Below are 24,164 nucleotides of genomic sequence, written 5' to 3' on the forward strand. Positions count from 1 at the left end.
ACATTCTCCGCTACCCCTCGGAATAGGTCTCCTACTTTCAGAGGAAATTATAATGACAGTCCGGCGTCCCCTCTTTTCTATACATTCCTTCTTGCAATTCTGTCCCAGTCAATGAAATTCATGAGTTCCCCCAGATTGAATGAGGAACTCAATTTCCCTTTTTAGAGTATGACATTCATCCGTATCATGAACATGCTTATTGTGAAAACGACAATATTTAGATTTATTGATCCACGACGCCTCCACAGTGGGTGGGGGCCAGGGAAGGAGTTGCACCATGTTACATTCTTACACATAGGCTAAGACTTTGTTGGGCTACGTTGTCAAAAGGCCAATGCTATTAGTTGGTACATCCTTGAGGACCTTGACGGCACGCTTAAGATTGATAACTTGTCCCCCGAGACTTGCTTGTGCTCTTGGGACCTTTCTACAAGGTGATCAACCGTTTTTTTTAATTTTTTTTAAATTTCATATTTATTTATATATATAGTTTATTGTTTTTTTTTCTCTTCTTTTTCTAGTTCCATACGATAATTTCTATATATAGACACACATAGATATACACATACACAGTTGAGTTAAAAATAAACAAATAAATAGATACATATACACACATATATGCGTGTATGATATATATATATATTCAAAAAATTCTAAAATATAAATGAGATAGAATTACAAAACAGTATTTGACCAATAATGAAATGAAAAAAAACTCTATTTATAAAAGTAAGTTGAAAAATACCTCTAAATAAGATTTAAAACTACCGGGAAAATATAAAACTCAGATAGTCCCCATAAAAATCTAGCCCTAATCACACATTTGTTGCTCCACAATTTCCTCTTCACAACCGTCTTCTTCGATTCACCTCCCTCCGGCCAGCTGTCCAGTCTCCGGTGCGGCATTTCCTTGTCCACGCGGCTTTATTATATCCAGTGGCTCGGCATTGGAATGCTGCTAGTGCTGGCCACGGCGAACAATGATGTTTCTCAACGTATAAGCATCTTTTATCTATTAATTTCTATTATTTTAGCTTTTCTCCATGGAATTAATCACGGAAATTTACTTGATGGAACAAATTAAAATGTTCTTTAATACTTACTGCAGGAAAACGAAGACTCTGATCAAAGTATTTCTGGTAAGATTAAGCTTGAGTAAAAAATGGAGTAATTTTTAGATAAAGTGATGTCAACATTGATTTTGTTTCTTCTTTATTGATAATCAGAAGATGAAGATGTAGACTATAAATGGTCAAGGAACATTGTTTCCTTAGGCAGTGCTTCTGAGGACAAGGTTGGTTATAAACACCATTGTTAATTTTGTTATGTCATAAATTTTCCACTAGCCCATGGATGCCAAATACTACTTTAGAAGTGGCTAACTTCACATTGTTTATAATATGGAGTATATAATTGCAGTAAGACTAGCATGTTTTAATTGATATTTATTTTATTTTATTTTTTTTATATATATTTTCAACCCTTCTATGCATGAGGCAATTTGAGTATTGATGAACACAACACTTTCTCATTTCTGTAGGAGGAAACAGGAAACAAGAAACAAGAAACTAATTTATTACGATGACTAGAATCTTGATAAATAATCATGCTTATATGTGCTTCTTTCTGATCATATTTCTGCAGGGAAATATACAGATTCTTTCGCATCTTGAGACGCTGAAAGGTAATTTTCAGAACTGGCTCATCTACTTTATTCTTTAGCCTTATTCTCATTAGAGTTGTTCTTATCTTGGAGCACATCCTCATATATCTGGAAACTTAGCCGTATCTGTCATGTGCAGATGTTCACAACCTTGATTGCGCAACGAAGGTTACCATTGAATGTCAACAGGTACAACTTGTTGACTGGAAAAAGATAATCTTTAACAGGCACAAATTGGTGATCTGAAAAGGATCCATGGATTATAAAATATGTACTTGCACCTTGCCTTATCAATAGTCCAAATATGCTGCCATTCCTGAATGAGAAGTTAAAGAGAAAAATGTACTCTTTTACTGAAATTGTTCCTGTTCATGGGAAAGATCATAACTCTAGCACACCAATCTTATGATTGCTATCGTGGTTTTGATCAGTGGAAGAAAAATGCAAAGCTACTGGATCAGTTTAGTGTAGATGGATAATTCCAGTCACTATGTTATAGGTTGAATATATTTGTTATTACAGAGGCAAAAAATATATGTATTGAAGATGATGTTGAGCATCCTGTTTTCAACAATGAGGATCATTTTGGTATGGCTTCTGGTTGCAATTCAGATGAGAAAATTGGCATCTTTCCTGTGTTGGAACAAATTTGCAGTTCTGAAGAGGAAATTATTTCTGAAGATGAGGTATGAAAGAACACTTCACTATCTGTTTTCAGTATTTAGTACTATGATAAATGACTATATTCCCTTGCATGTTCAAACATTTCTAGAAGATTCTTGCTGGAAGTGTAAAATGCAAGAGGGAGGGCTCACCATCAAGAGCTGGTGGACATACTGAGGCAGCACTCTATTTAAATGAAAATTCTGGCTCTTCATCTGTGTGTGGTATCTCACCAAAACTAATGAATCCATCTAATGGTACTAGTTGATTATGCTTATTTAACATTTGATGACTGTATTTTTCATTTGTGCATATTGGAAATAGGTAAACTTTATGATGCCTTCAATTTCTCATTTTCTCCCAAATGCAAAGTTGCCACTTTCAAGGATTGGTAATCTGCTTCTTAATGTACTTAATTTGTTCTTGCAGCAGATATTTCATTCAATTTCTAAGTTTATCCTTCTCATAAATGAGAGCTCATGGACGAAATTCAATGGAGAATTATAAAAATTTTTATATTAGACAGGGATTGTTGGGAAACTAGAACTACTAACCTTATGTGATTAAGCTGAGGTTCATTGGCAAAATAGGAGAATTGTGTTATCACCTGTACTCTACTCTAGGAGTGCTTTTCACTCTTTGATCTTTTCTGGTTAACTTTTTTTTGATATTTTCTAGCAACTCTGTTAGCTGATTTTTACAATAGGTTATGAACTAATGCAGGAAACCAGGGGAAAACCAAGCACAAATTTTTATTTCGTTTCAACAGAAAGAAGGAAGGCATTCCTTTTGTTGCCCATGATACCAATAAAAGTAACACGTCATTATCTCTGCTTCCACAAAGTGTAGAATTAGACACAGCTCCATGTATGTTTGGGAAAAAGTTGACAGAGGACTTGTTGGATAATATGCAACAAAATGAAATAGAACTGATAGAGAATGATGCAGTGCCATCTGAAATAGCAGTTGAACACAAAATCCAGTGAGCGTTCAATGGCTGAGCTTCTGGATTGTTTTCAGGAGAAGAGGGGTTTGCAGTTTGAGAATTCTATAAATGTTAGCTTGCGTGCTTCTAACTTTCATTTCCTTATATATTGTAAATTTGAAATTTTCAATATCATTATTGTTATTGGATTTTGTCCAGCATAGTAATATAAAAGGAAGAAGGGTAAAGAATTTTCCAAAGAGAAATATATCAACACTGGGTGATAGGAATGTAATTGATGATGACATACCCGAGACACTGGATAGTGAACCGCCAATGGATGCTGAGGTAAAGTGTTTCCTTTGGTAGTTTCTTCCTGGAAATTCTGTACAGTAAGTGAAGTGTATAACTACTTGTAACGACATTAGATACATAACGGGAAATCTATGCTAATCATCGTCGACAAGGTTGGCTCCTTGGCGGTCTCGGCAAAAGTCACGATGACCACAAAGACGATTGCCGATACGCCGTCTTTTGTTTCAACTCTGCCACCGTGGACAGTTGCCGGAAAAGTAAGATCTTCACTATCGCTTGGCTATGCCGGACTTCGTCAATGGGAGCTGAACAAGGACAAGGATTGTGAACTATACAATCATAAGCAAATTTGGCGCCTTTCGGAGTAACGTGTAAATGTGTAATCACGATGATTGCACAACTTTTGTGTCCTCATTAGTTTAATTCACTACTTAATCAATTCAATAATCAAATTGTATTTTAGCGGCATACTGGAAATTATTTAACATTTATCCCAAAATTATTGTTGGCATTCACAGTTCAATTTATCTTCATCTGTCAGCTGTTTCTAGGTCTTGCTTTGAACGGTGTAGAGTAGATAAAGCAGGCATGGAGGAGAAGTTATCTTCGGCGGCAAAGAACCTAAAATCCTCTCCTATTCAACAGCTATCCTATCTCGCTGAAAAATGCAACGCCATCAACCTCGCCGAGGGTTTCCCTGATTTCCCAGCCCGGCTATCTTCAAAGCTGCTGCCATTTCTGCCATCAATTCCGACTACAATCAATACAGGTCTATTCTCCCTTCATTCTATGATTGTAGATTACGAATTATTAGTCACGGATTATCTCCGGTTAATAAACTCGCAAAGAGGCAAAAAATATAACTTGCTGTTAGTTAGTTTTTTTTTTTTTTTTTTTGGTCAAGGAGTGTTATAGTAAATAATAAAGTAAAGAATGAGTATTGTGAGACCGTCTCAAGGATATTTATATGTTAAATGGATCAGGTCATGATAGAAATGTAATACGGAGTATTATGTTTTTAAAAAAAAAAAAGTAATACTAATCGTGTACTTATATAAAAAGTGTAATACTTTTGAGAAAAAAATATAATATTTTAAATAAAAAATATAATATTAAGAGTTGAAAAGTTAATTATAATGAAAATTGTAATACTTATGTGGAAAAATGTAATACTTAAAAACAAAATCCGACCATCTCACAAATAAGATCCATGAGACTATCATGGTCTCATAGGAGATTTTGCCTTAGTGAGTATTAAAATAATCCGTTAACTACAACAATTGTGACCGGACCCATCACAAAACTGGATTAATAGCATAGATTCTCCCTTTCTCAACTTTACACTCGTCCCTGCAATCTTTGTGCTTTAGCCCCTAACTTTATTTCTTGATCCAATTTAAACCCCAAAAGATGCTCCAATTAATTCCGAAACCCATTACCCTCGAATATCCCCTCCCTAGCCTAATTAACCTTGGGCCTATGCCCCATGGCTCCATCACGAGTCTATTACTTCTTCAAGTTGTCAACTAGAGGAAGTAGTAGACCCTAACTTCCACATCTCACCTCACGGTTGTCAACTAGAGGAAGTAGTAGACCCTAACTTCCACATCTCACCTCACGGCCCCCATATTGACAATCGAACTAGAACTTTCCTACCTCCTCACGATTGTTATTAGGCTATGCTCTCGAACTTAACCCAACCACTATCCAAATCTTTGAGCACTCTAAAACAAAACCCTCTCTATGCTTTCTCTATTCTTCTCCTTGTAATGTATTTCACCATGACCTTTATTCCACATTAAATGCTTCATGGGAAATTTTTGGACTTGACCCACCCCTATCCAGATTCACGAGCTGACATGTTCCTCTTTATATAGTTATAGGAATCTTGCGTTCTAACTTGAGAAATAATTTAAACCCATATTACCACTTTTTCATCTTGGGACGCGAGACATCATAACTTTCCCTCCTTATGCCTTCACTATTTTTTCCCCCTTTTGAGCGTTTGGTAGCTAGTACCATTTCAACGCTCCTCCTCGAAACGCGGGGTGTCCTAGCTTTCTTCCTTATGCTTTCACTTTTTTTTCTTAGTCGCTAGGTAGCTAGCCGCTTCACATTCTCCGCTACCCCTCGGAATAGGTCTCCTACTTTCAGAGGAAATTATAATGACAGTCCGGCGTCCCCTCTTTTCTATACATTCCTTCTTGCAATTCTGTCCCAGTCAATGAAATTCATGAGTTCCCCCAGATTGAATGAGGAACTCAATTTCCCTTTTTAGAGTATGACATTCATCCGTATCATGAACATGCTTATTGTGAAAACGACAATATTTAGATTTATTGATCCACGACGCCTCCACAGTGGGTGGGGGCCAGGGAAGGAGTTGCACCATGTTACATTCTTACACATAGGCTAAGACTTTGTTGGGCTACGTTGTCAAAAGGGCCAATGCTATTAGTTGGTACATCCTTGAGGACCTTGACGGCACGCTTAAGATTGATAACTTGTCCCCCGAGACTTGCTTGTGCTCTTGGGACCTTTCTACAAGGTGATCAACCGTTTTTTTTAATTTTTTTTTAAATTTCATATTTATGTTTATATATATAGTTTATTGTTTTTTTTTTCTCTTCTTTTTCTAGTTCCATACGATAATTTCTATATATAGACACACATAGATATACACATACACAAGTTGAGTTAAAAAAATAAACAAATAAATAGATACATATACACACATATATGCGTGTATGATAAAAATTATTATATTATTTCAAAATCAATTCTAAATAAAATGAGATAGAATTACAAAACAGTATTGACCAATAATGAAATGAAAAAAAACTCTATTTATAAAGTAAGTTGAAAAATACCTCTAAATAAGATTTAAAACTACCGGGAAAATATAAAACTCAGATAGTCCCCATAAAAATCTAGCCCTAATCACACATTTGTTGCTCCACAATTTTCCTCTTCACAACCGTCTTCTTCGATTCACCTCCCTCCGGCCAGCTGTCCAGTCTCCGGTGCGGCATTTCCTTGTCCACGCGGCTTTATTATATCCAGTGGCTCGGCATTGGAATGCTGCTAGTGCTGGCCACGGCGAACAATGATGTTTCTCAACGTATAAGCATCTTTTATCTATTAATTTCTATTATTTTAGCTTTTCTCCATGGAATTAATCACGGAAATTTACTTGATGGAACAAATTAAAATGTTCTTTAATACTTACTGCAGGAAAACGAAGACTCTGATCAAAGTATTTCTGGTAAGATTAAGCTTGAGTAAAAAATGGAGTAATTTTTAGATAAAGTGATGTCAACATTGATTTTGTTTCTTCTTTATTGATAATCAGAAGATGAAGATGTAGACTATAAATGGTCAAGGAACATTGTTTCCTTAGGCAGTGCTTCTGAGGACAAGGTTGGTTATAAACACCATTGTTAATTTTGTTATGTCATAAATTTTCCACTAGCCCATGGATGCCAAATACTACTTTAGAAGTGGCTAACTTCACATTGTTTATAATATGGAGTATATAATTGCAGTAAGACTAGCATGTTTTAATTGATATTTATTTTATTTTATTTTTTTTATATATATTTTCAACCCTTCTATGCATGAGGCAATTTGAGTATTGATGAACACAACACTTTCTCATTTCTGTAGGAGGAAACAGGAAACAAGAAACAAGAAACTAATTTATTACGATGACTAGAATCTTGATAAATAATCATGCTTATATGTGCTTCTTTCTGATCATATTTCTGCAGGGAAATATACAGATTCTTTCGCATCTTGAGACGCTGAAAGGTAATTTTCAGAACTGGCTCATCTACTTTATTCTTTAGCCTTATTCTCATTAGAGTTGTTCTTATCTTGGAGCACATCCTCATATATCTGGAAACTTAGCCGTATCTGTCATGTGCAGATGTTCACAACCTTGATTGCGCAACGAAGGTTACCATTGAATGTCAACAGGTACAACTTGTTGACTGGAAAAAGATAATCTTTAACAGGCACAAATTGGTGATCTGAAAAGGATCCATGGATTATAAAATATGTACTTGCACCTTGCCTTATCAATAGTCCAAATATGCTGCCATTCCTGAATGAGAAGTTAAAGAGAAAAATGTACTCTTTTACTGAAATTGTTCCTGTTCATGGGAAAGATCATAACTCTAGCACACCAATCTTATGATTGCTATCGTGGTTTTGATCAGTGGAAGGAAAAATGCAAAGCTACTGGATCAGTTTAGTGTAGATGGATAATTCCAGTCACTATGTTATAGGTTGAATATATTTGTTATTACAGAGGCAAAAAAATATATGTATTGAAGATGATGTTGAGCATCCTGTTTTCAACAATGAGGATCATTTTGGTATGGCTTCTGGTTGCAATTCAGATGAGAAAATTGGCATCTTTCCTGTGTTGGAACAAATTTGCAGTTCTGAAGAGGAAATTATTTCTGAAGATGAGGTATGAAAGAACACTTCACTATCTGTTTTCAGTATTTAGTACTATGATAAATGACTATATTCCCTTGCATGTTCAAACATTTCTAGAAGATTCTTGCTGGAAGTGTAAAATGCAAGAGGGAGGGCTCACCATCAAGAGCTGGTGGACATACTGAGGCAGCACTCTATTTAAATGAAAATTCTGGCTCTTCATCTGTGTGTGGTATCTCACCAAAACTAATGAATCCATCTAATGGTACTAGTTGATTATGCTTATTTAACATTTGATGACTGTATTTTTCATTTGTGCATATTGGAAATAGGTAAACTTTATGATGCCTTCAATTTCTCATTTTCTCCCAAATGCAAAGTTGCCACTTTCAAGGATTGGTAATCTGCTTCTTAATGTACTTAATTTGTTCTTGCAGCAGATATTTCATTCAATTTCTAAGTTTATCCTTCTCATAAATGAGAGCTCATGGACGAAATTCAATGGAGAATTATAAAAATTTTTATATTAGACAGGGATTGTTGGGAAACTAGAACTACTAACCTTATGTGATTAAGCTGAGGTTCATTGGCAAAATAGGAGAATTGTGTTATCACCTGTACTCTACTCTAGGAGTGCTTTTCACTCTTTGATCTTTTCTGGTTAACTTTTTTTTGATATTTTCTAGCAACTCTGTTAGCTGATTTTTACAATAGGTTATGAACTAATGCAGGAAACCAGGGGAAAACCAAGCACAAATTTTTATTTCGTTTCAACAGAAAGAAGGAAGGCATTCCTTTTGTTGCCCATGATACCAATAAAAGTAACACGTCATTATCTCTGCTTCCACAAAGTGTAGAATTAGACACAGCTCCATGTATGTTTGGGAAAAAGTTGACAGAGGACTTGTTGGATAATATGCAACAAAATGAAATAGAACTGATAGAGAATGATGCAGTGCCATCTGAAATAGCAGTTGAACACAAATCCAGTGAGCGTTCAATGGCTGAGCTTCTGGATTGTTTTCAGGAGAAGAGGGGTTTGCAGTTTGAGAATTCTATAAATGTTAGCTTGCGTGCTTCTAACTTTCATTTCCTTATATATTGTAAATTTGAAATTTTCAATATCATTATTGTTATTGGATTTTGTCCAGCATAGTAATATAAAAGGAAGAAGGGTAAAGAATTTTCCAAAGAGAAATATATCAACACTGGGTGATAGGAATGTAATTGATGATGACATACCCGAAGCACTGGATAGTGAACCGCCAATGGATGCTGAGGTAAAGTGTTTCCTTTGGTAGTTTCTTCCTGGAAATTCTGTACAGTAAGTGATACTTAACTAAGTTCCTTCCAACTGTTGCTTCAGGAAATTCCTCAAGTTTTGAAATCTGTTGCCCCTGAGAGAACCATTGCTGACCAATTTCATGAAGCTCTAGGAAGTGCGTCTATGAATGATAGAAGACCATATATTTCAGTATCTGGGCAACATTGGTGAGTGTTTCAACTAGAGCCTGCAATTTATGTATATAGTTTGAGTGTTACTAACCTCCTTATAAGTTATTTGACATTTGAAATGCTTTTTCTTTTCTCAATGCAGTGGTGGGTTATTTGCAAACTTGCAAAGGGTGATGCTGAGTGAGAAGGAAAGAGATATTAATTTCTTGAACCACTTGCAAATGGATACTGATTCGAATGGTAAATGGCACATGTTAATTTAATCAATGCATATCCATATCCTACTTTGATGTATTATGTTTTTTTTTTTTTTGTTTTTTTGTTTTTTTTTAATATATATTTGTTTGCCTATTCTTAACTTCAGGTGAGAAAGTCTGTATTGATGTGAGGATTTTGTCAAGCTCTTTAGAGGCAAAGCTGACTATTTGTCATTGCACTTTCAAAGAAGACGATGAGGTATGAAGTGTACTTACCGAGGGGAAATCCTTCTGCAGTGCAATATGTATGATTGACAGTTAACATTTATTATTTATTTATTTTTTCATTTATGATTTCTGAAGAATTATTCAATGTACTTCTGCAGAGCTCCGACTTGCTAAATCATCCCAATTTGAAAAGGACTAAAGGAGGAAGTGTTTTAACTGTTATTTTTAGTTCAAGAGTATGTAACGATGTTGAGCTTGATAAAGGGAACCTCATCCGCATTTACCCTCCTTGGTAAGGGCTTTTTTGATCCCTTATTTTTATGACTTTAGCTGATTTTAGATTTTTAGTGCAGTGCAACGTTTGTCTTCACATTGGTCACTTCAAAATGTTCTTATTCTTGCATCACATTTTAACCAATTGTGTTGTGTATGCTGCTTCAAAAATTTTCTTGTGTAGGAAGGAGGTACATGCTAAAGAAAACGATGAGGTCATCATTTTATCTAGATATTTTTCAAGAATCAGCTCTGATCATATTATGTTTTAGTATGATAAAAGAGTTAAAGAACTTTAAGGTGATATCGAAGTTTTGAACTTTAATTTTTAACTGTGGAATATAAATTTTCCTAGAATGTACATTGTGGACTTGTGCTTGCACCCATTGGATGTGCCTTGTGCATTGGTTCGTAATATGCGTACAATATAAATCTATGAATTGTGAGTTTGGGATGCGTACAATATAAATCTATGAAAGGAGAATAAATTTTAAAATTAGCTTCATAATTCATGCTAAGGCAATGACTCTATCAAGCTAAAATTGTTAAAGTCAAATTAGAAATAAATGAATAAAAATTAAAATTAAATGATTATTGTAAATATATATTATTGGCCATTATCCTATTTTCTTGTATCCTTTATTATATACAGTTTCCCCCCATGTTGTATGGATATAAATATGTCAGTTAAGAATGAAAATTGGTGGAGCAGTTTTTCTGTATTCTCTGAGTTTTTTCTTCCCTTTCTTTTTCTCTGTATGATTCTGAACGTAAGATTCACACAGGACCAGAATTTATAACAGTGATTTGATATTTCCTTCCAATTTGTTTTTTTTTTAATAAAAAATTCCTTCCAAATTTAAGCTACTTGACTTTCTAGAAACTGAACATTCCCTGGTGGTGGTATTGGCACGACCTCGCTCACTACCGAATTGAAGAGTCTATGTTTGGCCGGGCATGAGCCTTGGCCAAAAAGAAGCTTAATATTACCTAGAGGTGGTACAGAGCACGGCTTCCTCCTAATCATTGAATCGAAGCTTTTGGCCAAGCTCGAGCCTCGGCTAACGTGACACAACGGAAAAAAATTGAGGTTTGATTTCATCCCAAGGATGAAACAACCATATGAGGGAGGGCCTGGGTGGTTCCACACCACCCATGAGAAGATCCCTCGTGGTCTTCGAGTGACGATAGCCCGAGACTGGTGGGGGTGAGGACTAGCAAGTGGCACTGACCCCCAACCAACGACCCAAAATCAAGTGGATGGCTTGATTGGCTGATGCGTACGGTTTATGCAAGTGGGCCCAAATAACATATATACCTAGAGCGAAAGGACCTGAGCAATGTACTTGGTCCAACTAAAGAAGTCCGAACGGAGCTCAGACAGTATACTTAGCTTGTTTAGGGGAGCTTGGGTGGACGACATACATTGTGAAAATCAAAAGGACCTAGCCTGGGCAGACGACAAAGGTCTCAGGGTAAGTGGGATGTCAAGCCCAAGCTGGGCACCCCGTGCTGAGCCTAGGAGGGTGGTGGGGGGTTGACACCCAAACCCAAGCCACATTTCTCCTTCCCCTTTTGGGACTGGGTTCTTGTCTCGACCAGTAGGCATCAGGGGCTAGCTAAGGCTCAGAGGAGGCGACCTTCGCCGTTTTTTAAGGTGACGGTTGCTCTTCCCAGGTAAAAGTTTTACTTTCTCCAGGCCTCAAAAAACGGAATTCTTAATATAAGAGATATACTTTTTAGTGAGTGAACCACTAAAATGTGATCAACGACTACTACGATCTAATATAACACATTGGAAACGGTGAACATAAAAACAATTTGGTGCTTGAAGTTACTGTGAGTAAATTAAATTAGTATGCCCATTAAGAAGCTGGCTTTGGGGGGATCAGTATTATCTGCGGGTAAAAAAAAATTATCTTGATAGGAAATACATTCCCATTGCAAAGGAATAATGGAAAGCAAATTTGGTATTATCTCGTAATGATCTCCGGAAAGAATTGATGATTAGAAACATGAAAATGAGGAAGAGGTTGGAAACCTATTGTTTATTCAAGAAAATATTCACGGTCTGCATGGTGATACAAGAGCGCATCTGGTGTAGTGGTATCATAGTACCCTCCCACGGTATTGATCGGGGTTCAACACATGATTCATGACCAAACGCGTTTTTTCCCATATGCCAATGCATTTTCAATATGCAATGCATGATTCATGACCAAGTAGAGTGATAGAGATGATTGTGTTATTAAAGTAATTATGTAGACTTGACAATTCGTGTATACAGGTTCGTTAACAGGACGACACGATAAGGCTAAACACGAACATGATTCATGACCAAGCAGAGTGATAATTCTCGATTTGCCAAAGATGATTGTGTTATTAAAGCAATTATGTAAGCCTGACAATTCGTGTATACAAGTTCGTTAACGGGTTGACACGATATTAGGTGGCACATCTGTCCTGGTGGCTCCATTCTGACGACCATTGGCATCACTCGGGCTGTAAGGCTTTTCCTACTTTCACACATGATTTTATAACCTTACACTTTTAGGCCACTTTTTATGCTAGTTGTATTTAAACTATTTATACTAAACATTTGCAGGATATTCCTATATTACTCAGCTCATGCGAATATCTCCCGTCCATAACAGAGATATTTTAGATGTTACATTCGATCTTGCTTCTATATTTGGGGATGTTCTCTTTTCTTTTCAAATTTTTTATTTTTATAAGTTTTTTCCACTTATTGGCGTTCCGTCTTTATTGTTTTAGTTGTTGTTGCTGTCTTATTTCTTTTGGCATCAATTTTGCTTGGCAGAATTGATACAAGGCATTCTAGTGAGCCTTATTGAGCTTCCACTCTGTTGATGCGAGAACATATGGATCTCGTGCAAATTAAGATTGCTTTCGCTATACTTACCCAATTGATAGGGTTAGGGCCAATAGTCTTGGTCCCTTTTTCTTTTGAATCTATTAATTTAGGGGCAGACTACTTTCCATTTATTTCTTTACTATTAGGGGTACACTTGTATTTATTATTACCTCACCTCATCCCCCGTTTTAGAAGGAGGAGGATGATCTAGCTATCTTCCCTAGCTTTGTCACTTTGTCAGGTACATGTTATTAGGATGCTTAATACAAATCATTTATATTGTGCATTCGTCGTGCATGCACTGTGCGTTCATCGTGCATACACTGTGCGTTGATTGTGCATACCTCACTCTATCCTTTCACGACCTCACAAAAATGATTTAAAACAACATACCTAAAATTTGTTGCGAATAACCGCACATCATTCCTCCAAGTGTAGCAGTTATCCATCTAAATTTTGGAAATAAAAAAAGAGATAATAATAAGTGCTCTATTAATCAACAACAAAACATTGCTTTACTAACACAATCATATCTGACAAATCGAGAATTATCACTCTACTCATTGAAGGGCAACAAAAAAGGGGTTTGGCGGTAATGAAGTGGCGAAAACCTAGGGGATAGGTCTGACCAGGGCTCTAGAATTGTGATAGAGTAGGTTGTTGGTTGGGAACCGAAATTCTTAAAGAAATCGAAGAATGGGCGCCGAGGTTTTCGGGGTGGGGATGGAAGGAAAAGCGGCGTGGAGGGGGAGGTACGCAATATGATCATGGTAATGGCTAGGTGGCGGCAATGGTGGATGAAGATTTGAATGAGGCGGAGGCGGGCGGCGGTAAAGGCAATTAGGGAAATCGGGAAAACTAGAAGGAGGACTTTGGACACTTGAACATACCTTTGGAAGTAATGGAAAGGGTCCATTTGTGTGGAGAGAGACGAGGTGGACAAAGATGAATAGTAAAAAATATACAATAATTTAAACGAGTTAATCAAATTAAGAGATATCATATAATAATAAGTTTACAAGTATCACCTCCACGACTCAATCTCATGAGCTCTTATATGAGAGAGCCACTACATGTCATTTGAGCACAAGACTAATGACACCTAATTTCCATATTAATTAGCTATAAATTATACGCTACGCGCTCTAATTGCTTATTTCCTTTTAAGCTTTCAACTAATTAAGCCATTTATTAATTACTTCTTTGCTTTTTATGCGTAGGTTATCATACTCGTTTGAACCATTCTTAAAATTAACCAACTAATGAATTACTAGTTGTTATATCGTGGACTTCGGTACAAAATTATACTGTTTGGTAGCTTTCAAAAGTGAAGCTTTTAGGGGTGACATTTTATAGGTTCATAAAATTAGCATGTTAAGTCCATAATAAAAATTTATTAATTTTCAACCATCTTAAAATTATGCAATAATCTGAATTGTAAAGAAAATTATTGAATAAGTTGGGCCTTTCTTCCCGTCATACTAAAGAGGCATTTTTTTGTTTTTGTTTTCTGACAACATTTTGCATTTGCAATAAGACTATACACTTAATTAAGTGAGTCCTATTGTAAATGAAATGCATTCCCATTCCGGATAATGGAAAGCAAATTTTGGGGTGCGTTTGGTTCATGGGTTAACACATTATGAATGTAAATCAAAATCATAATTAGTAATTGATTGACAACTTTTTAAAACACAATATATAGCGTTGAATATGTTAATTGTATTCCTCGTTCTATTTCTTGTATTGCCCGTTTATACATTTTGGAAGTTTAACATATTTTGGTTTGGTGGATTTCAAAAAAAAAAAGTGATTTGATTACTCATTCAATTAAAAATCACATTCCCTAATTAAAAAGGAGTATCATTACATCTTATTGGTAATATAATTTTTAAGTTTGAATTAGTACTTTTAAATTTTTGTTTTGATTTTTTTTTGTTTATATTGATTCTTTGGATATTATTATATTATGATTAATTTGCCTTGATTTTTTATTTTTGTATTTTTAAAACTTTTATTCCCATTATATGGTCATACACAACCAAACATGGTAACCATTCCAATATACTACCATAAATGCAAAATACTTTTACCAAAACCCATTACCATTATCAAGTATTTGATTCTCATTCTAATTTTCATGTGTGAAACAAACACACCATTGGTATTATCTCGCAGTGATCTCAATAAAAACGGGTGATTAGAAAGGTATTAAAAAAACTGATAATTTAATGCGTTTAAAAATAATGGTACGGTCAGATTGGTACAGGAGCGCATCTGGTGTAGTGGTATCATAGTACCCTCCCACGGTACTGACCGGGGTTTGATTCTCCGGATGCGCAGTTATTGCTTCACGTGTTTTCCTCTACGAGCCTGTTGTTTTTTCCACAGGCATTTGTTTCTTTAATTACTTTTCGTTAACAAACTGAATATGCATATATAATTCATGACCAAACACGTTTTCTCATATGTCCATTTTCCATATGCTATTTATTATTTAATTTGTTTCAATTCTCTTTTACCCAATTTTTCTGTTCTATAAAATGCACCATCATCCCATGCAACTTTTGTTCAAGCAAGGAGAAAAAAAAAAGATTAGAAAAGAAAAATAGTTGGTAAGGGCAACTACCTGTGTAAGTAATTAATGAAGTCGCATCATCAATTCTCATCAGGTAATAAGTCGTTGGTTCAAGAAAAAAAAATCAATGAAAGAGGAGCTATGGGCAACTATTTTTGAGAAAATTACTTCACACAAAAATGAGTTTAACTTTTCCAAAAATACTAAAAATTGCAAATCTAGGCCTCTTGCTCCTACTCATCATCTTGAACATCCTATTAGAATTATGATGTTCTTGGGTTCCTCCATCCACACTTGAGCCTTTTATTTTTAGTAAGATAGCGTTAGCAAATATTCCGTACTTTAATTGATAGAAACAAGGTAAACTGTTTTATTGGTATTATATTGTTGTAGAAAGTATTATTGGGCGGTGTACTCACTTATCAAGAAAGTTAAATGCAAATTATGTGAATTTTTCTTGAATGCGCCTTTAAATTGTTTACTATTTCAAATGGAGTTCTACTACATGTACTTTTGAATTTACTCTCTTATTATTACTTCATGATGTGGTAAACAATGATTAGATATTTTCATAATGTGAGTCCCCAAAAAAGTGTCTACATGCATCATGGATTTGTGAGAGGCCGGGAGTAGAATTTTTTGGGAGTAAAAAATGGAGTCCATATGATATTTTTTTTTTCAAATGAGTACTCCGAGAATAAAAATGGTAGGAGGGGTTCAAGATAGATCGAAAAAGGAAAGAAGATAGATTAAGGAGATAACAAGGAAAGAATAGTGAGTGACTGGAAGGGAAAATAGAAAAAGATCAGTTAATGCCTATAACGATCCTCTGAATATTGCGATTTTACCAGCTGTGGTCCTAAACTTTTAAACCGATCATATGGATGTCTTAGTTTCAAAAAGTGACCGACCTTAACTTCCGTGGTCTGTCGTTAGTTAATCCGTGATATGGGCATTAAATTGGATGGCAAATCTGGGACACCAGCAAGACACCAATGTGTGCAATCTCCTTTGAATATGTTGTAACCTGTTGGGCGTCCATGTATTCTGTATCTTGTGAGTGTCCATATATCTAGTAAATACACATGTTTTGGTATCTGTCTCACAATATAATGTTCCTTGTTATGTTTGTAATCGATGATAGATCAAATATGGATGTTCTAATAAAAAAAGATTAAAAGTAGACTGTCACATATACATCTTAGGTACAAAAATAAAATTAACTCTTATTGTTTCATTCAAAGGCATGGTTTCATTCCCCTACTGAAAATGAAACCATTCCCATTGTGGATATGATAATGGAAACACTTAATTAAGTGAGTCCTACACTCCTACTGAAAATGAAATCCATTCCCATTGTGGATAATGGAAAACAAATTTGGGGTGTGTTTGGTTCATAGGTTAACACATTAAGAATGCAAATCAAAATCATAGTTAATGTTTGGTTGACAACTTTTTAAAACACAACTATGGTGTTGAATATGTTAATTGTATTCCTCGTTCTATTTCTTCTATTGCCCGTTTATACATTTTGTAAGTTTAATATATTTTGGTTTGGTGGTTTTCAAAAAAAAAAAAAAACTATGGGATTTGATTACCCATTCAATTAAAAATCTCATTTCATAATTAAAAAGGGGTATCATTCTATCTTATTGGTAACCTAATTTTTAAATTTTGAATTAGTAGTTTTAGATTTTTGTTTTGATTTTTTTTTGTTTATATTAATGGTTTGAATGTCATTATATTAGGATCAATTTGCCTTAGATTTTCTTCTTTTGTTTTTTTAAAACTTTTATTTCCATTATAGGGTCATACACAACCAAACATCAATATTGATAATCATTCCAGTTTTACTATGCTACCAAACATGTAAAATATTTTTATCAAAACACATTACTATTATCAAGTATTTGATTCGCATTCATTCCTACGTGTGAAACAAATATACCCTTGGTATTATCTCGTAGTTATCTCAAGAAAGAACGGGTGATTAGAAAGGTATAAAATAATCTGGTGATTTAGTAACCATTTAAAATAGTGGTACGGTCTGCAAGACACAAGAGCGCATCTGGTGTAGTGGTATCATAGTACCCTCCCACGGTACTGACCGGGGTTCGATTCCCCGGATGCGCAGTATTCCCTTTTTTTTTTGTTTTTTGTTTTGTTTTCCAGCACGAGAAGAACTTTTCCCACACGCTTTTGTATATGCATGGTATATGAGCCTGTGTCCTTTTTGGCTGAAGGGTTTCTTTACTTTTCATTAAAAAAAGAAAAAGGTGAGGTCTGGTTTAAGGTATAGGCAGCATCGATCAGAAAACAAACTGAATATGCATATATAATTCATGACCAAACACGTTTTTTCATATGTCCATTTTCCATATGCTCTTTAATTTGCTTCAATTCTCTTTTACCCAATTTTTGTGTTCTATAAAATGCATCATCATCCCATGCAACCTTTGTTCTCTAAGCAAGGACAAAAAAGAAGTTAGAAAAGAAAAATAGTTAATAGGGGCAGCTGTAAGTAATGAAGTCGTATCGTCAATTTTCATCAGGTGATAAGTCATTGATTCAAGAAATAAAAAGGATCAATGAAAGAGAAGATACAGACATCTATTTTTGAAAAAATTTCACACAAAAATGAGTTTAACTTTTTCAAAAATACTAAAAATTGCAAATCCAAGCCTACTGCTCATCATCTTGAACATCCTATTAGAATTATGATGTTCTTGGGTTCGTCCATCCACACATTTTTTTTTAGTAAGATAGCATTAGCAAATACTCCGTACTTGTATTGATAGAAACAAGGTTAACTCTTTTATTTATATTGTTGTAAAAAGTATTATCGGATGTGCTCACTTACCAAGAAAGTTAAATGCAAATTATTATGTGAACTTTTCTTGAATACCATTTAAATTGTTCTATTTCAAATGGAGTTCTACTATATGTACTTCTGAATTTACTCCCTCACTATTACTTCATGGTGTGACAAACAATGATTGAATATTTTCATAATATGAGTCCCAAAAAAAGTGTCTACATACATCATAGATTTGTGAGAGGGCATTGAAGTTGAGAGTAAAAAAGGGAGTTCATATAATATTTTTCTTTCAAATGACTACTCCGGGAATAAAAATGGTAGGAGGGGTTCAAGATAGATGGAAGAGGGGAAAAAAGATATATTAAGGAGATAGGGATATAACAGTGAGTGACTGAAAGGTAAAACAGAAAAAGATAGAGTTAATGCCTGTAATGGTCCTCTGAATATTGCGATTTTAACAGTTATGGTTCTAAATTTTTAAACCGACCATAGATGGATGTCTTAGTTTCAAAAAGTGACTGACCTTAGCTTTTGTGGTCTGTTGTTAGTTGATCCATGATATGGGCATTAAAATGGATGGCAAATCTACAGGGACCGGACCAATGTGTGCAATCTCCTTTGAATATGTTGTAACCCGCTAGGTGCCCATCTACTCAGTATCTTGTGAGTATCCATATATCTAGTAAATACACATATATGTTTTGGTATCTTTCTCGCAATATAATGTTCCTTGTTATGTTTGTGAAAGATGGGTTCAATACATGTAGTGTGTACTGCAGCTAAGATATCCTAAGATATCACTGGCCATAAAAGATGCATGCTAATAATAGTTGTTTATGGCTAAGACCGCGAGACATCGGCCCTATTTGGTAAATAATCAGCCTATCAGCCAATTTTGGCTTATTTGACCACTATTAGTTGTTTGGTTAATAAGCTTTTTGTAACTCCAAAATGCTAAAATTCAAAAGGCTACTCAAAGCAGCCTTTTCAATTAGCTTTTTGAGAAAAGAAATTATACCAAACAGCTATCAGCTAACAGCTAATTTATCAAACAACTTTCTACAATCAGCTAATATTATCAACAAATCATACCTTCTAATCCAAACAGCCAAACCAATTAGCCAACAATCATTTACCAAACAGGGCCATTATCTTTCTTGATAATATCTTTCTCAAGAGTATTAACAACTAATCATAAGTTGATTACTTAGAATCTCATCTCAATCAAAATCTAGCTTCCTAAGGATTGCATTTACAATTTATGAGTTCTATTGAATAATTTGACTCGAACACAGATGATTGATGTCATCCAACCTCTGGGGTTCATTCCACTCCTTCGAATTGTGTGGATCTACATTAACTAAGGATATATATCTCTATCGTAAAGTTCATGCACAAATCAAGAATCCAATAAGACGAACTTTATTGATTAAGAACAATAACGAAAAACCATTGAATCAAAGGACAAAGAATTATAAATTAGCAAGAAACAATCAAGAACATGGTCTCAATCTATGATTCACCATAAATCCAAGTACTACAGTGTTTTAGTCTCTAAACATGGAGGCAAACACGAAAGAAATTAAAGAAACAAGAAAAGCAACGAAGAACCTATGTAAACCCCTTCAATCGGGGAATAAATCTTGATTCCAAGCTTTCTCAAAGTCAACTAACTAATGAATTACCAGTTGTTATATCATGGACCTCGGTATAAAACTATATCGTATTGTAACTTTCAGAAATAGAACTTTTAATTTAGTAGTGACATTTTACAGGTTCATAAAATCAGCATTTTATGCCCATAATAAAAATTTACTAATTTTCAACCATCTTAAAATTATGCAATAATCTGAATTGTAAAGAAATTATTGAATAAGTTGGGCCTAGCTTTCTTCCCGTCATACTAAAGAGGCATTTGGTTGCAACATTTTGCATTTGCAATAAGGCTGCACACTTAATTAAGTGAGTCCTACTGAAAATGAAATGCATTCCCATTGCAAAGGGATAATGGAAAGCAAATTTGGTATTATCTCGTAGTGATCTCCATAAAGAACCGGTGATTAGAAATGAAAAAAAAAAAATTGTTGTGACCAAAGCTCATAAGTTTTAAAGAATTGTACGGTCTGCGTGAAACAGAAGTGCATCTGGTGTAGTGGTATCATAGTACCCTCCCACAGTACTGACCGGGGTTCAATTCCCCGGATGCGCAGTGTGGCTTATCGTGCTCTTTTCCACGAGAAGAATTTTTACACACGCATCTGTATATGAGCCTGTGTCCTTTTTGGCTGAAGAGTTTCTTTACTTTTCATTAAAAATAGAAAAAAGTTGAGGTCTGGTTTAAGGTATAGGCAGCACCAGAAAAAAAAACTGATGAATATGCATGCATATATAATTCATGACCAAACACGTTTTTTTCATATGTCCACTATTTTCCATATGCACTTTAATTTGCTTCAATTCTCTTTTGTCCAATTTTTGTGTTCTATAAAATGCACCATCATCCCATGCAACTTTTGTTCTCTAAGCAAAGAAAAAAAAAAGAAGTTAGAAAAGAAAAATAGTTGGTAAATGGTAGCTGTAAGAAATGAAGTCGCATCATCAATTCTCATCAGGTGATGATAAGTCGCTGATTCAAGAAACAAAAGGATCAATGAAAGAGAAGCTACGAGCAGCTATTTTTGGAAAAATTACTTCACACAAAAATGAGTTTAAGTTTTCCAAAAATACTAAAAATTGCAAATCCAGGCCTCCCGCTCCTGCTCATCATCTTGAACATCCTATTAGAATTATGATGTTCTTGGGTTCCTCCATCCACACTTGATCTTTTTTTTTTTAGTAAGATGGCATTAGCAAATACTCCGTACTTGCATTAGTAGACACATGGCAAACTGTTTTATTGGTATGTTGTAGAAAGTCTTATTATTGGATGTGCTCACTTACTATGGAAGTTAAATGCAAATTTTGTGAACTTTTATTGAATGCACTTTAAATTTAAATTGTTTACTATTTCAAATGGAGTTCTATTATATGTATTTTCAAATTTTATTCCCTCACTTTTATTCCATGGGCTGTCCTTAGTTAATTCGTGATATGGGCATTAAAATGGATGGCAAATCTGGGACCCCGGCAAGACACCAATGTGTGCAATCTCCTTTGAATATGTTGTAATTAACCTGCTGGGTGTCCATCTATTCTGTATCTTGTGAGTGTACATATATCTATACTAGTAAATACACATGTTTTGGTATCTGTCTCACAATATAATTTTCCTTAGCTTGTTATGTTTGTGATCGATGATGGAGCTGTTGAAATAATTATTGTTTCATTTAAAGGCATGGTTTCATTCTCACAGTTTGTCACTGTTGGGGAATTGGCTCCCCCATTCTGCTCCACTATTGTTTTTAACACACTAGAGTCATGCTAAAGAAGGAGAAAAACTTAAAAAGGCAAATTTGCACTTCATTTTAATGCCCAAGTTTAAAGTCCATTTATTATATGCCTTTCCCGATCGGCACCTCGGGTCGGTAGTCGTGCTCCGGGATATTATTACCACGGTGACTATTGACCCGAGCCCAACGAAAGAAAAGAACGGACTAAAACAAGGAGTTCATTAGCCAATAGCCATCATATCATATACACATGAAATGCACAATTACTTCATAGTGTTTGCTCTACACCTAGTTAATTTCAGATGGCGATGACTAGAATTTATGAACCATCGATGCGCACTATATTCTTCTACATGATATTATCCTCTTTAACAAATCTTTTGAGGAATATCTTAAAATTCAGAGTCTGACATAACATCATATGAGAATTTAATACATGATTTTTGAATATAACGATGAATGGGGAAGCTACAAAAAAAAAAAAAAAAAAACCAAGAAAGAGGGGACCAAACCAGTTGGAAAGGAAAACGTTTCAATAAACAAAAGGCCAGGGAAAGTTGCAAAGAAAAAGTGACATTACTGGTGTGAAAATATTATCTTTCAATAAAGGAGACTCGATCTTATATGATCTTATCTCTCTAGAATATTATTATCAGAATGCTCTTAAAATTCAAAAAGGTGTTTGTAAATTACAGTGCCATGCATGTCTAATTGTTGCCTAGGAGAGATGGGTCTTTACCTTCTATGATCATATTCTGTAATTCAAGAGTTTATAGATCATTTCTCCAAACAAGCTAGGACCCTCTTGTCTAGCCATAGTAGAAGTCATTAATTAGAAACAATTTGCACAAGTGTTTTCCAAAATTTCAATTCATCAATATTATGGCACTCTTTGATCCAAACTTGTTGATTGCTTTCAATATGTAGGTAAATATAGATGGTGCAAGGCAAGTCCAAAGAGAAGGCCGGCATAGCACCATTACCTATTTACCTTTTGACATGAATATCCCTGGTAGTGGAAATGCTCTAGTGATTTGCAAAACGTTTCGAATACAACGTTGAATGGGAAAGCTACAAAAAGAATGGGACCCAACCACCTGGTGGAAAAGAAAACGTTTCACAAATATGACTACTGGCCAAATCAGAGGTGCAATATTCACGTCATTGGAGAATTTATATATACAACAACAATAATGAGTTGTTTGGTTGGATGTAGTTACAATTCAATTTGAACACAATTCTTTGGTCACTCAAATTACAGTGTTTGATCGGAGGGAATTGCAATTCTCTCATTTTGTTGAATTGCAATTCATACTCTCCCCATATGAATTGCAATTTAATGGGGAAAGGAAACGGAAAATGGAAAAAAAAAATTACCATTAATTATTATTAGTATTAGGAAAAATGGTCAAATAAGTTCTTAAACATTACCTGAAAAGTCAATTAGATACTTAAACTTTTAAAAAGTCCAATTTCACCCTTTAACATATTATATTGAGTCAATAAAATTCAAGAACCGGTAAATGACTAACTATTACAGGTCATATTGGTTCCGACGAAAATTCGACATCGTCGGCTGATCGCCGTCTAGTCGCCTTCTATGGTAGATGGCGACCGGCGACGGTTGAATCGTCACTGAATTTGCCCCGAAAATCATGTCGGAACTGAAATGACCTCAATAAAAGTATTACTTTTACGATCACTAATTTTCTTTCCATTAGAAAGGGCCGGGTGAGTGGGTTCATTCCATGTCCAATTCGATAAGCACTGTACTATTGCTTTGATTTGCTGTACTAGTGGAATCAACAAAAATATTTCATCACATCTATCTTTTGACGTACGGTAGCTAGGTGCTAGGCTGAGCTAAGCTAGCAAGAGAGGTTTGATTACAACGAACGTGCAGTGGGTCAATAAAAAGCATGACAATAATTTAGATATGATGGATAAAATTAACCGGGTTCGAATCAATTAGCCCCAATAAATAAAGGAAAGACAAAAAACGTGTATATCACGGAGATAAATTTATATTAATAGGCTGTAAGATGATTACAAAGAGTATGTGAAGCTATTACAAGTGTTTTTCAGATGTCCAGGTAAGACAAAGAACCGCCCTTTTATACTTAACCGCTCCCCGCGAAAAGGAAGGTTAGTTATAACAACTTGGACCGCACCCAACCGGACACCTCCTGGTTGAGCACCCCCCAAGCACCACTATCCGAGCCTCCGGGGCCTCGGCCCGAGCCCCCTAGGACCCGGTCGAGCCCCTCGGGGCCTTAACCAAGCCCCTTGGGACTTGACCAATCCCCCCGGGCCTCGGTTGAGCCCCTTGGGTCTTGGCC

The 24,164-nt window shown here is 35.2% G+C and overlaps 1 protein-coding gene and 3 non-coding genes across 7 annotated transcripts; all 4 read left to right on the forward strand.

The window, feature by feature from the left end:
- The first annotated feature begins 6,513 nt into the window (after positions 1-6,513).
- LOC116024969 lies at positions 6,514-10,625 on the forward strand. 4 transcript variants are annotated; one of them, XM_031266013.1, is made up of 14 exons: positions 6,514-6,687; positions 6,801-6,831; positions 6,919-6,986; positions 7,337-7,376; positions 7,495-7,544; positions 7,879-8,043; positions 8,130-8,277; positions 8,744-9,075; positions 9,164-9,292; positions 9,379-9,503; positions 9,610-9,707; positions 9,832-9,923; positions 10,051-10,184; positions 10,350-10,625. In XM_031266013.1, exons 1-14 carry the CDS (start codon positions 6,673-6,675, stop codon positions 10,435-10,437), a joined length of 1,515 nt encoding a protein of 504 aa, XP_031121873.1. In that variant the 5' UTR covers positions 6,514-6,672; the 3' UTR covers positions 10,438-10,625. The 4 variants fall into 4 exon arrangements, with proteins under 4 accessions (XP_031121873.1, XP_031121874.1, XP_031121876.1 ...); XM_031266014.1 differs by having other exon boundaries at positions 8,133-8,277; XM_031266016.1 differs by having other exon boundaries at positions 6,922-6,986.
- Positions 10,626-15,311: 4,686 nt separating this feature from the next.
- On the forward strand, positions 15,312-15,382 carry TRNAG-CCC. The gene has a single exon. It is a non-coding gene; the product is annotated as a tRNA-Gly (tRNA).
- Positions 15,383-17,680: 2,298 nt separating this feature from the next.
- On the forward strand, positions 17,681-17,751 carry TRNAG-CCC. The gene has a single exon. It is a non-coding gene; the product is annotated as a tRNA-Gly (tRNA).
- A 2,823-nt stretch (positions 17,752-20,574) lies between these two features.
- Positions 20,575-20,645, forward strand: TRNAG-CCC. Its single transcript has one exon. It is a non-coding gene; the product is annotated as a tRNA-Gly (tRNA).
- Positions 20,646-24,164: the final 3,519 nt, after the last annotated feature.

This window comes from Ipomoea triloba, chromosome 7, assembly GCF_003576645.1.
Source record: "Ipomoea triloba cultivar NCNSP0323 chromosome 7, ASM357664v1".
Lineage (NCBI taxonomy): Eukaryota > Viridiplantae > Streptophyta > Magnoliopsida > Solanales > Convolvulaceae > Ipomoea > Ipomoea triloba.